The sequence below is a fragment of the Rissa tridactyla genome, chromosome 1, assembly GCF_028500815.1.
Source record: "Rissa tridactyla isolate bRisTri1 chromosome 1, bRisTri1.patW.cur.20221130, whole genome shotgun sequence".
Classification (NCBI taxonomy): Eukaryota; Metazoa; Chordata; class Aves; order Charadriiformes; family Laridae; genus Rissa; species Rissa tridactyla.
In genome coordinates this window covers 217,880,477-217,892,714 of record NC_071466.1, presented here as the reverse complement: position 1 = coordinate 217,892,714, position 12,238 = coordinate 217,880,477, and the positions used below count along the sequence as shown (strand labels likewise).

The window sequence follows — 12,238 nt, the reverse complement described above, 5'->3', positions numbered from 1 at the left end:
GTGTCATAGGGAACAGGGGAGATGTGGGGAGTAGGGGGATTCATGGGGAACTGCAGGAAAACTTAGGAAAAGGGGGAGTAACGGGGAGACAGAGGAGTCCTGGGGAGCAGGGGAGCTACAAGGACCCACAGGAAGCTGTGGGGAGAGCTATGGGAAAACTGGGGGCGGGGGTGTGTGTGTGTGTGTGTGTGTGTTTGGGGACAAGGGGAGCTGTGGGTTCAGCTGGGGAAGGGCTCCTTCATGCCCCATCCTCATCCCTCTGGGGGTACCCAGGGTGTATGTGGGGGGGTGACACCCCCCATCTCCACCCCAACTCCCAGCCCAGCATGGCCATGGGGTGAAGCAGCCCTTCGTTAAGGCCACACAATTAGGAAAGGAAGATGACCCACCCAAACTGAAGCCCTGCTGCTCCCCAGGGGTCCTCCTGCCAGCACTCACTTAAGAAGCCAACAGGTAAAGGGTGTCTCTCAGAAAAAGCCCCCGGGTGGGCAGGTGCACCCACAAGCTTCGGGGTTCAGGGAGAGCAAGGATCAGCTCCGACCAAGGCAGACGCTGCCTCCCCAGGCACGGAGTAGCCAGAAAATGCCCCAAAGGGGATGGGGCAAGACAAGATGCAGAAAAAGCCCCAGAGCTGGGGCTACCAAGGCAGGGGATCCTCCTTCAAAGGGGATTCCTTTGCTTAAAAAAAAAGGGAATGACATTTCCATGCCTTCACACACATCTGTGTGGCTGCAGCAGGCCCGGGGTGAGGAGGTCCAGCTGCGCCTGGGCTGTCCATGGAGGCTCAACCCTCCCTTAAAACCCCTTTCCCCAACATTCTTGAGGATGGAGACAACAGATCAGGGTCTCCCCCCTTCTTGGATTCTTCTTCCCCTTCCATGTAGGCTGGTCCCTCCCCCTAACCCACCCTTGTGGCCCCAAGCCATGGAAAGCCCTAACCCATCTCTTTCCGGGTTTTAGCTGCGTCCCAGCCCTCCTTGTACTCTGTCCCAGGCGATTTATCACCCCAGGGAAGCTATCAGCCCACAGTTAAATCCGCTTTGGGCAGCTGATTGCTGGGGCAGATGCTGGCGGGCACTGGGGTACAAGGCCATGGACATCTCCGCGTGTATGGGGGCTCAGGCCGTGGCAAAGAGCCCACATCAGGCAGGTGAAACAGTGAAACAAGGAGTGGGAAGCAGGCGAGGGAGACAGCCAGACACTGATCCCACAATGATGAGCATCCCAAGGAATATGGGAGCCATGTGTTAGGTCCAGAGCTCACCCCACCTCAGGAAGAAGCACCGCACCAGCAGTAAGAAAAAAAAAACAAAAGTGAAATGTTTATTCCCACCTGGCGTCACTTCCCTGCGCTGCTGGTGGCGGGTCACAGCTGGACAAGATGGTCACCCTCATGAGGTGACCACATTTCCTCGTTTGCCCCGCGCGCCCATAGCACATCCCGGCTCCAGACAGGGCTGTTGAAGCCCTCGGGGCCAAGGGCTCCAACAGCAATTTGCGAAGGCAGGGGGCTTCAAGGAAGGCGGTCAGGGAGGAGGGGGGTCCCAACAGCCGCTGGGGGCTGCGTTTGGCATGGAGCCTCCTCGGCATCCCCTCCCCGGGGCACAGAGCTGCCGCGGGAGCGACTGCAAAGTGGATCTCTGCCAGATCAATGCGATGCCCCATGCCACCAGTCAGGCAGCAGTTCCCAGAGGCAGCAGCCCATTCAGGAGGAATTCATGCTCTCCCACTGCCGGAAAATGCGGAACACCTTGCTGGACTTCACCGAGAGACTCTGCAAGAGAGGGGAGGAAAGTGACAACCGGAGGTTAAGGCCCTGCAACAGGACCTGCAACCACCACGAACTTGCCTACAAAGCACACTAAGAGAAACTGTAGCAATAAAACCCATCTGAAATATCCTAACTGGCTGCCAAGACACCAATTTGCTCCTCTTTGTTAGCCCTGTTTACCAGAACTGGAGGGGAGAGCAAGGCAACTGCAAGCAAGAAGCAGGACAGGACTGCAGTCATCGCTGCTCCTGCTGGGGCTCTCACCTCTGACTTGCATCTGGTCCCACAGGACCTGCTGGCCCTTCCCTGGATGTGGCACAGGCAGAAGGGCCCGGCCTGTTGGGGACACAACTCATACAAAGTCCCCAGGCCAAATGCTGAGGCAGGACTGCTCCGCTGGTCCCTGCAGCTCAACCCCCAAAGCAAAGCAGGGGAAGCCATCAGGAGAAATCCAGGTGGATAATGGGGCCTGGGGAGGCAGTGGCGGGTACCAGCTGCTCCACAGCCGCTCACGGAGAGAGGCCGTGGCCTCAGCTCTGCTCCCCCGGCTCAGCAAACCCACTAGTCCAACAGCCTGGGGCTGGCAGCCACAAGAGCCAGTGGTCAGGATGTAAGCAGAGAGGGTTGGGAGCTCTCTGTCAGGACATGAAGTGAAACTGGATCTTGGGCAGCGCTGAGCCACTTGGGAAAGGCTGTTATTTATAGCAGCCCTTGAGCAGATCCGCACACAACACATCGTTGTAACAGATGAGACCCGGCCGAGAGGCCGTCAGCACAGCCAGAGGGGCAGCTGAGACTCTGCAGGCACACACTTGGTCCTTACCACCCAGCTGGGTTTGCATTCGGCCTGAACAAAGCCCATCTACCCCAAATTCTGCCCATAGACTTTCAGCTCTGGGCAAGGCTGGAGCAAGCAGCGCTTAAGCGCTTGGTTTTGGGGTTGGGGATCCCGCAGGCTCACCACAGGCTCCATCTCCGGCACTCTGTCGCACTTTCTGGTGGCGAGGAGTGTGTTCAGTACCACTCGCCAGCCTGGCTCTGCCTTCACAGGCTCCTTCTCCGTCTGGGTCATGGCATCCTCCAGCACTTCTCCTCCCTCCACTGCATTGACCCAGGGACACCAGTCACGATGCTGAGAGCTGGGGTCAAAGAAGCTCCTCAAAGAAGTGTCCTGGGTAGGGGAGGAGGTGACAGTGAAGGAGGACAGCGAGAGCACAGTTTAAAAACAAACTCAAATGACATGATAAAACCCTCTCTGTGCCTAAACACCAGCCTTGAGCTGGCTACGGTGACAACACTGGTCCCTGGATCGGGACCACCCTGCCCAGATCCGCCTCCTCCCCACCCAGGCTCTCCCTGGACCCGGGTCACTCACCGAGCTGCTGGAAGAGCAGAGCCGTGTCCGCTTGGCTCTGCGGAGAGGACTGGATGGCACCTCCATGTTGTCCCCCTGCCCCATGCTGCGGGTGACGGGGCGGCTCCTCAGAGTGGGGCTGGCAACCTCCAACTCACTCCGGTCTGTGGCGATGGGAGAGTCCCAACCCCGCAGGCGAGAGATTGCCGGGGACGGGCTTTTCTCGTGCTGCCAGTGGGGAAAGAGTAAGGAATTAACAGACCTCCCCTGGTCACCAGCATGTCCTCCTCCTGATGGGGACAGGGGGACCCTGCCCAGCTCAAACAAGAGATCAAAGCCTTCTCAGCCATCCTGGCTGGAGCCATGCCACCTTCCCTTCACACCAGGAGCATCTCAGATGTGTGTAGCTGGACACGAGTGACGGCAGCCCCTGATTTGGAGCACCTCAAGTAAGACAAGCCCCAAGATGCTGGCTGGAAAGGCCCTTTTTGTGCCCTCCAACAGGAGGTCTGAAGGAAGGGACGACAGAGAGCTGCAAAGGGCAGGGACAAAGGCAGGAGCAACCCACTTCTGTTGGTGCTGCTTACAGCTGGAGACACAGCACCAAAACGAGCCTCTTTCAAGGTAAAAGGTGGTGGACACCCAAGTTACATCAGTCAGGACTCGGGTGTGCCCCGGTATCACTCAGACATCCCAAGCTCACAGGACGGCTGAGCTGGGCCATACCTGTTCGGAACCTGCAGGGAGCGTGTCTTGGCTCCGCGTAAGCATCCTGCGCGGAGACACGGGCACGAGTGGGAAGCGCTCGGTGGGTGTCGGTGGAGCACTGCTCGGGCCGCAGGAGTCCAGCTCCGGCCCCGCAGACTCCAGCTGGTGAAAGCCCCACAGTCCCACCTTCCTCATGCAGCGGGAGCAGGTGATCACCGAGAGGTGCACGGAGCCAGACGCAGCACTGCAGGGACAGAGCCAAGTCACAGGAAAAGGTCAGGGACGAGCCTGGGCCCTTCCGCAAAATCACAGCTTTCAGAACAGACGCAGGTATTTGGCACAGCACAGGAACAGTCTCAGTCCCAGGTACCTGAGCCAGCACATTTCAAGACACCGGTACCCCTGGGCTGAGGCACAGATTTACTGTTCTTGTAGCCCCGTGTGCTAAGAAGTAAAACAAGTCCATTAAAACCCATCTATAGCATTGATTTAAACTGGTTCAGTTACATTTTGGCTTCCCAGGAAGCAAGAGCACACTCAGTTATGGCATATCAGCCGAGAATGTCCCCATCCTCAATCCCTGAACTGCCCAGGCACAGCTGCAGTTCCGCTCTTCCCCACCGTAAGCCCTTTTCCATAGGAGATAAGCACTTTTCCATAGGGCCCCCTGCATCATAAGGCATTGTTTCACCTCCAGCAAGCCGCCTCAGGCACAAGCAGCGTGGCTGTTCTGCTCACAGCACAGGCTTTGGGAAGTGTGAACCTTCGGGTCATGAACCTTCCCTCCCTTCCCACAGGCCTGAAGAGCAATGAAAGCGTTACTGAGGATGACATTTCAGGGATTGACTTCAACATCTAAATCAGCAACAAGTGGGGCAACCAACAGCTCGGTTGTTTCAAATTCTTTGCTGTCTCAGGGAGACGTCTATTTTAGGTTAGGTAGCTTTGCACTGGGATTTCTGGAAGCCTATCAATTTTAATGGTTGGAGATAATAATAAAATAGTGAAATAGGGGATATTGAACATTTCACAGGAGGGACATCTGCATTCCTCCAGCCTCTGACAGGTTTCATCAGCGACCACAAAGTGCAGCAGACACTTTGGTATCAGTCCTTCACCGCTACCCACCTGCAAGTCCAGCCGCACAGAGCCAGGATGCAGGCAGGAACGTGCACTTGTAGGATTTCTGTGGCAAACTTCATCGGCGATTTCTCTCCCTCCATTTTGTGCTCCAGTTCCTCCCCGATCAGCTGGAGAAGCAGACTGATCTTCTCCTCTGTCAGGGACTGTGGGACAGAAAAAGGTGACGGAGCCTGATACAATACACTGCCGCTACCCACAAACCATGTCCTACATGGAGAAAAATCTCTTTTTCACTCCCCAAAACGGCTGGGTGCATGAACTAGCACCCTCAGCACCTCTACGCTGGTTAACAGGCAAAAGCCACAGAGAGCAATGGCTTCATCCTGCCTCGTGCCCGTCTGACCCTTCCCATTGCGTGGACTCTGTTTAAGCACCGTTTGCTCCCCCAAGCACGCGTGGGGACAGCAGAGCAAGTTGCAGCTCTACTGCTCATGGCAAACACGAGCCCAAACAGCCCCCATCTGTCCCGCTCATCCCAGAGAGGCAGCAGGGGCTGCATTTGTCTGTGCTCAGGCAAACCGCGAGCACTTCTGGGGCCATCGCTGAAACACAGCGAGAAAAGAGAGTCCCCAAAGGCTGTCAGTTGGACCTTACTGCTAGTGGGACAGCCGGGGAGTTAGATGTGGAGATGTGATACATCCACTGGCTTTATGCCATCTCTTCTCGAGGGGCTCTGGTGGGTTTCATAGCTCAGCCAGTCCACAGTGGCAACCATAAAACACCTCTGCCATTTCTGCTGAATGGACGAAGAGTTCCCCGGTTCCCGTACGGCTTCTCGCTGCTGAGAGCCATCTGTTTCCCGGCCAGTGAGTGCCCAACAAGCCAGACTTGGCTGGAGAAGAGCAGGGCCTGGCCAGGTCCCTGGGAGGAGGCAATCCCATACTTGCTCCTGGCTGCGGCTAAGCTCCAGCCTCTCCTGTCATAGTTCCTGCTCTTCCCTCCTGCCTGCTGAGCCTCCTCACACAAGAGGCACCCCCTGTACCATGCTCCTCCAGCTCCCTCACCTTCATGGGCCTCTGCCCAACCCTGGCACCCCAAATTCTCAATCCCACCTAGAGCAACGACTGACTCCAGTGGGATCCCAGCCACTCATTAGAGGGGCGATCCACAGGCTGCTGCATCTCATGGAGTGCTTGGAGCGAACGAACAGGGGAGGGAGCTGCCAGAGAGAGGTCCCAAAGGAGTCTGTAGGACCCCAAAATCACTTCTCCTGGGCACCAGAGAGCACCGCGTGTGCCAGAAAAGGTACAAAGTGGGAACTGGACACTATAGCCCACTTCCCACCAGTAACATCATGGTGAGAGCCAGCTGAGTCTGCATTGGTCAGGGGCTTGCACGGCAGATAAGCCTTTCCAAACTCCCTTTTACGTGCTTCCAAAAACACCAGGTAAAACCACCACAGAAGAAACGCCTGAGGAGAAAGCCAAGGCAATGACAGACCACTTGCACACGCAGGCAGGGCTGAGATTTGCCTACCTGGCAAGCTGAAGTCTCCAACCTGAATCTTGCAACTGTTTTGGTCAGAGTTTGCACAGCACTGGCGTGCCTGGCATCGTCACCCGGGACTTGAACTCACCATGTTTTTCATGTCTTCTGGTCTGAGGGAGGGCAGCTGCAGCTCCAGCTGACACAGGCTCTGAAAACGGTCCAGGAAATCCTGAAGAAGGGCTCTGGGCTCATCCACCAGCAACATGGCAAAGCGATCTGGCGAAAGCAAATGCGGGAGGCCTGAGCTGTGCCACCAGCCTTCCCACTCCCTCCTTATCCCACAGGGCAAGAGAGGAGATCAGTCCAGCCAAGGTCTCGTGGCTTTTTAAAGAAAAGCTGAGCACAGCCTTTTTCCTTTGCAACCACCCTTCCCCGTGCAGCACAGCTCTGAAGATGAGATCTGTCAAACTCTGGGCATCCCATGTCATCCAGTCTCCCCTGTCCCCTCCCAGTTATAACCCCAAAAGCATTTTAACTGCCCTGGAAACACACAAAGGTTAAGAGAGGCTGGGTACAGCTTGGCCGGCGGCTCCAGCCATGGCTCAATTGTTTATTTGCTGAGGCTGTTCAGAGATGTCACTTTGCCACTGTGTGTTTTACCATGCGCATGAGGGAAAAAGGGGACTGTGATGACACTGCCTGCTTTGAGAACTTGAAGAGAAACCACAATTCCTACAATGGGAGACAAGAGCAGCGACAGAAAGGGAGAAAAAAGGGAATAATGCCAGACACGTGCACTAGCCAGGCTCTGAGACACCAACCTGGGCAGGGGCTGTCCGGCCAGAAGCAGAACTTCTCATGAGCCGTGCACAAGGCTTTCTTCAGCTCCATGCAGCGCTCCTTATCTGCAAGGCAAAGCTCATTTCTACTCCCCTGCGGAGCCACCTCCTTGGGGAATGGTTGGGAAAAATAAACCAGGGAAGAAGGCAGCAGGCTATGAGGGCTTCCCTGCTCCTCCCGTTCAGCATGGCTCAGGTGATGGACGCCACCTGAGGCTGTAGCTTGCAGAGCCTGAAGCTCTCACCTCAGACTCATCTCCATCCCCACCAAAAGGAGCTGCTGCACCTCCAGCCTCCCTGCAGGCAGCCACAGCGCAGCAGCTCCCGCAGCAATGACGGCAGGCTGGCTCAAGGGGTTATCTCCACAACAGCAAGCATCACCAGAGGGGTTCCACCTTCCTGCAGCTAAAATCCCCTCCTGTTCCCAGGCACGGTGACCGCGCTGGCAGGGGAGTCTGCCACGCTGCATGGCAGTGCAGTGGAAACACAGCTCAAATCAACCACCAGCTCAGAAACTGCCTGCTCTTGCCTGTTGTACCTCCTGGGCTGCTACCAGTCCCTAGTTAACTCCCCTGACCCCTCCACACCAGATGTAGGAGCCAAATCACAGCCATGTCTAGAAACCAAGCTTCCCCCCCCAAAAGATTTGATATTTAACTTATTCACACCTTCCAGAACCAAATAATTTATTTTTCAAGCCCTTCTTCCAACCTCTGGTTATTTTAGATTTTCCTAAACCAGTGCAATTACCAACAGAATAATTAGGCCAAGGTTTATTTAAAAAAGATAGTCTGAACAAACAGCAGACATCAATATTCAGAGTGACCCAGAAGGAAAAGCTCATGCAGCTCCCCATTATACATGGCCCGCTTTGTGTTTGTCAGACACCGGGGCCGTGCTCTCTGCTACCGTCCAGATAACAAGAGCAGGGACCTGCAGTTAAGAAAATTGAGAAGTGGAGGCGACACTTTTTTGTGGTGAGGTAATAAACATTTCTGCAGAGGACAGACACAGATAAAGCAAAGTAGAGGTCTGCGCAGGTAATAAAGCACAGGCCACGGCTATCCTGCGGCTCACGAGCGACACTCAGGCAGTGGGGCTGAGCACACATTGGAGGCTGGTGTTTCTGCCACACTCTCAGCCCCACGTTGTCCAACACGGGAGAGACAGAAGCTGTTACTGCTCCCTGCCTGTGTTTCTCAGCATCGGGACTGGCTGATGCTCTGTGGGCAAGGGAAAAAACTGTGCTGAGCCTGGGCAGGACGCTCAGAGGGCAACAAGAGGGGGAGTAGTCAAAGTAGTTGAGAGAGCAGTGGAGGAGTTTATTAATTAAATTACACAATGTGACCACCTGAACAGACTGACTCGGTGACCAGCAGCCACCAAGAGTCCACATCAGAAAAAGATTTCGTGTAGGATCAGGGTGGCAGACCAAGTTGAGAAACAAGATTTTAAAAAGGATGTTCAGGTAGTGAACATGTCCAGAGGAGGGCAACAAGGGTGGTGACGGTGATGGAAAGCAAGTCCTGTGAGGAGCAGCCGAGGGCCTTGGGTTTGTCTAGTTTGGAGACGAGGAGGCTGAGGGGTGACCTCATTGCTCTCTACAGCTTCCCAAGGAGGGGAAGTGGAAAGGGAGGTGCTGAGCTCTTCTCCCTGGGATCCTATGAAAGGACATGTGGGAATGGCTCAAAGCTGCATCAGGGGAGGTTCAGACTTGATATCAGGAAATATTTCTTTATCAAGAGGGCGGTCAAACACTGGAACAGGCTTCTCAGAGAGATGGTTGATGCCCCATGCCTGACAGTGTTTAAAGGCATTTGGACAATGCCTTTAATATGATTTAACATCCGAACAGCCCTCAAGTTGTCAGGCAGTTGGACTAGACAATCCTCATAGACCCCTTCCAACTGGAACCTCTATTCTAACCCATTTCTGACAACAGAAGCAGGAAGTTTTACCAATTTCTCACAACCTAAAGGAAATTTATTCAACTTGAACTTTATTTTGAGAGACACCAAACACCCAGCACCACCCAGAACAAGACTATGGGAGTCATTTTCACACACAAGGCGCACACACCCCCCCAAACCCTACAGCCCACCCCCAGTACCCACCAGACGCCGGCATACGTACACTTGTTGAAGTCAAATGTGAGCTGCAGGCTCACGCAGAGGAAGGCCTGGCAGCTGGAGCACTTCAGCATGTCACACTCCACATTGATCCAGCCATACTTGGCACAAACCAGGGGAGAGAGCTCATGGGGTTTGCCCGCCCACTTCAGCGGGTGCTTGCGTTAAGGATAAAACACAATAAATTACGGGTTGACCAGGCAAAGCTTCGGCCACGGCTTATTTGGCCAAAAGAAGTAAAGCTTCCGAGAAGATGGAGCCTGTGGGGAAGCCACAGAGAGGGTGACAGCAAAGCAGGGTGGGGGATGGCTGAAAGCTCAGCATCAGAAAGGATATAGTGAATGTTTCTACCCTGCTGAAATAGGCTTCCTTGCTGGTAGACTCCAAGGAGAGAGCATCCATTTGAGAAGATCCATTAGCTGATTCTGACCAGTGGGATGTGTCCTTCCTAAAAGGAACAGCAAGTCAGCAAGCAAAGCATCTGCACTGTCCTGGAAAGATTTCACTAATAAAAAAAGGCACAAGCCACTTTCTAATCTCTTGTCCTTCAGGCTTACCCTCACAAGAACCCTTTCTACAGAGCTCCTAAGCCTTGACTTTTAATTACTTTACTAATAAAGCAATTTAAAAAAATATAATGCAACAAAAAAAAAAAGGTGAGCATTAAATGATGACCAACATAAGTGGCAGATGGGGATCTGACGCGACAAGGAGGAGACAAGAACTTGTTCTCTGAGCCTGGTGAAGGCAGACTGACGATTGCAGCATGTCTCTGAACTTGGGGACACTCCCAACCCTGGCATCCACGGACTTGAACATGGGCCCCTGTGTCCAGAATGCCAGCCCCATGGCAAGCGTTACCCTTTGGCCTCTCCTCAACACCCCTCCAAGGGCCAAAATTTGGGGGTGATTGGGTCAAGGGCGAACTGTGCCTCTGAGGGTGACCACGGCTGCTTGGCTTTAATGAGATACTCCCAGAACTCAGCAACCCAGCATCCCCAGTGCCTTCCAGACTCCCCAACTCCCACCAGTAGCTCCTGTGACTCTCAGTGAGTTCCCTGGGGTACAACCCCACACTTTTCAGGTCAGAGCCCCAGTACATGGCCAGTTCAGCTCACTCCGGCTGTGGGGACACCTGAACTCTACAGGTCACTTACCCGCCCCTGCCCTCCCAGTGCACACCAGTGCCTCCCACTGCCCACTACTGCCTCCCAGTGTCCCAGTATCTCTCAGTTTCTGCTACTGCCTCCTCATGCCTCTTAATCCCTCCAGTACTTCCAGCGCCACAAGTACTGCCTCCCAGTGCCCCTTAGTCCCTCCAGTACTGCATCACAGTGCCCTTTAGTCCCTCCAGTACTCCCAGTGCCATCAGTACTGCCTCCCAGTGCTCCTTAGTTCTACCAGCACTCCCAGTATGTCCTAGTTCCTCCAGTACTGGCTCCCCGTGCCTCCCAGTACCACCAGTACTCCCAGTGCCACCAGTACTGCCTCCCAGTACCCCTTAGTCCCACCAGTACTCCCAGTGCCTCCTAGCCCCACAAGTACCGCCTCCCAGTGCTCCTTAGTCCCACCAGTACCCCCAGTGCCTCCTAGCCCCACCAGTACCGCCTCCCAGTGCCCCTTAGTCCCACCAGTACTCCCAGTGCCTCCTAGCTCCACCGGTACCGCCTCCCTGTGCCCCTTAGTCCCACCAGTACTCCCAGTGCCTCCTAGCCCCACCGGTACCGCCTCCCAGGGCTCCTTAGTCCCACCAGTACCCCCAGTGCCTCCTAGCCCCACAGGTACCGCCTCCCAGTGCTCCTTAGTCCCACCAGTACCGCCTCCCAGTGCTCCTTAGTCCCACCAGTACTCCCAGTGCCTCCTAGCTCCACAGGTACCGCCTCCCAGTGCTCCTTAGTCCCACCAGTACTCCCAGTGCCTCCTAGCCCCACCGGTACCGCCTCCCAGGGCTCCTTAGTCCCACCAGTACCCCCAGTGCCTCCTAGCCCCACAGGTACCGCCTCCCAGTGCTCCTTAGTCCCACCAGTACTGCCTCCCAGTGCTCCTTAGTCCCACCAGTACTCACAGTGCCTCCTAGCTCCACAGGTACCGCCTCCCAGTGCCCCTTAGTCCCACCAGTACTCCCAGTGCCTCCTAGCCCCACAGGTACCGCCTCCCAGGGCTCCTTAGTCCCACCAGTACTCCCAGTGCCTCCTAGCCCCACAGGTACCACCTCCCTGTGCCCCTTAGTCCCACCAGCAACTCCTCCCGGCGCCCCCCACCTTCCAGTGACCACCTTCCAAGCTCTCCAACATTCCACAACGACTCCTGTCGTCTCCCACCGCCCCCCAATAATTTCGAGGGTCCCCCAATCTCTCCCCCACACCCCCGCCGGGGCCACACGGCCGGGCCGCCCCCCGCCCCCCTCAGTCCCAGCGCCAGCGGGGCCCCGCCGCTTCGCCTCACCCGTCGGGGCCGGCGCCCTCGGGGGCGATGCCACCGTCGATGAGGTCGCGGATCTGCTGGGGGGTGACGGCGGGCGGCCTCCCCCGGCCCCCCCCCCGCCTCCCCGGCGCTGGGCGCCGCCATCTTGGTCCCTCACCCCGTCACGACCCGGGGAGGGGGGGCGGGAAACGCGGCCGCGCAGGACCGTTCCGACTCCGCTATGGGGCTGGCCATGACCCCACGCAGCTCCCTCACGGCCCCCTCGTCCCCACGGAGGGGTGGTGGTGCGCTGCCACCTCCACGGCGAAGCCCCGCGTTCCTCCCTGGGCGCCGCGCCCCCCCCCCCACTCCCTCTTATCGGCGCTCTATTGCTCCAGCCTGCGCCCACGGCAGCGCGCAGGCGTCACAACAAACGGCGCTCCCGCCGCGGCCTTCCCCCACC

At 56.3% G+C, this 12,238-nt stretch overlaps 1 protein-coding gene across 1 annotated transcript; it reads right to left on the bottom strand.

Moving 5' to 3' along the window:
• Window positions 1-1,295: 1,295 nt before the first annotated feature.
• ZC3HC1 (zinc finger C3HC-type containing 1) lies at window positions 1,296-12,185 on the bottom strand. Its single transcript, XM_054194649.1, is given in 11 exon segments — window positions 1,296-1,774; window positions 2,733-2,942; window positions 3,147-3,353; window positions 3,852-4,077; window positions 4,962-5,119; window positions 6,553-6,680; window positions 7,226-7,309; window positions 9,377-9,527; window positions 9,709-9,820; window positions 11,818-11,912; window positions 11,914-12,185. Coding segments are annotated over 11 exon segments (1,467 nt in total). The 5' UTR covers window positions 11,941-12,185; the 3' UTR covers window positions 1,296-1,705.
• Between the last annotated feature and the right edge of the window lie 53 nt (window positions 12,186-12,238).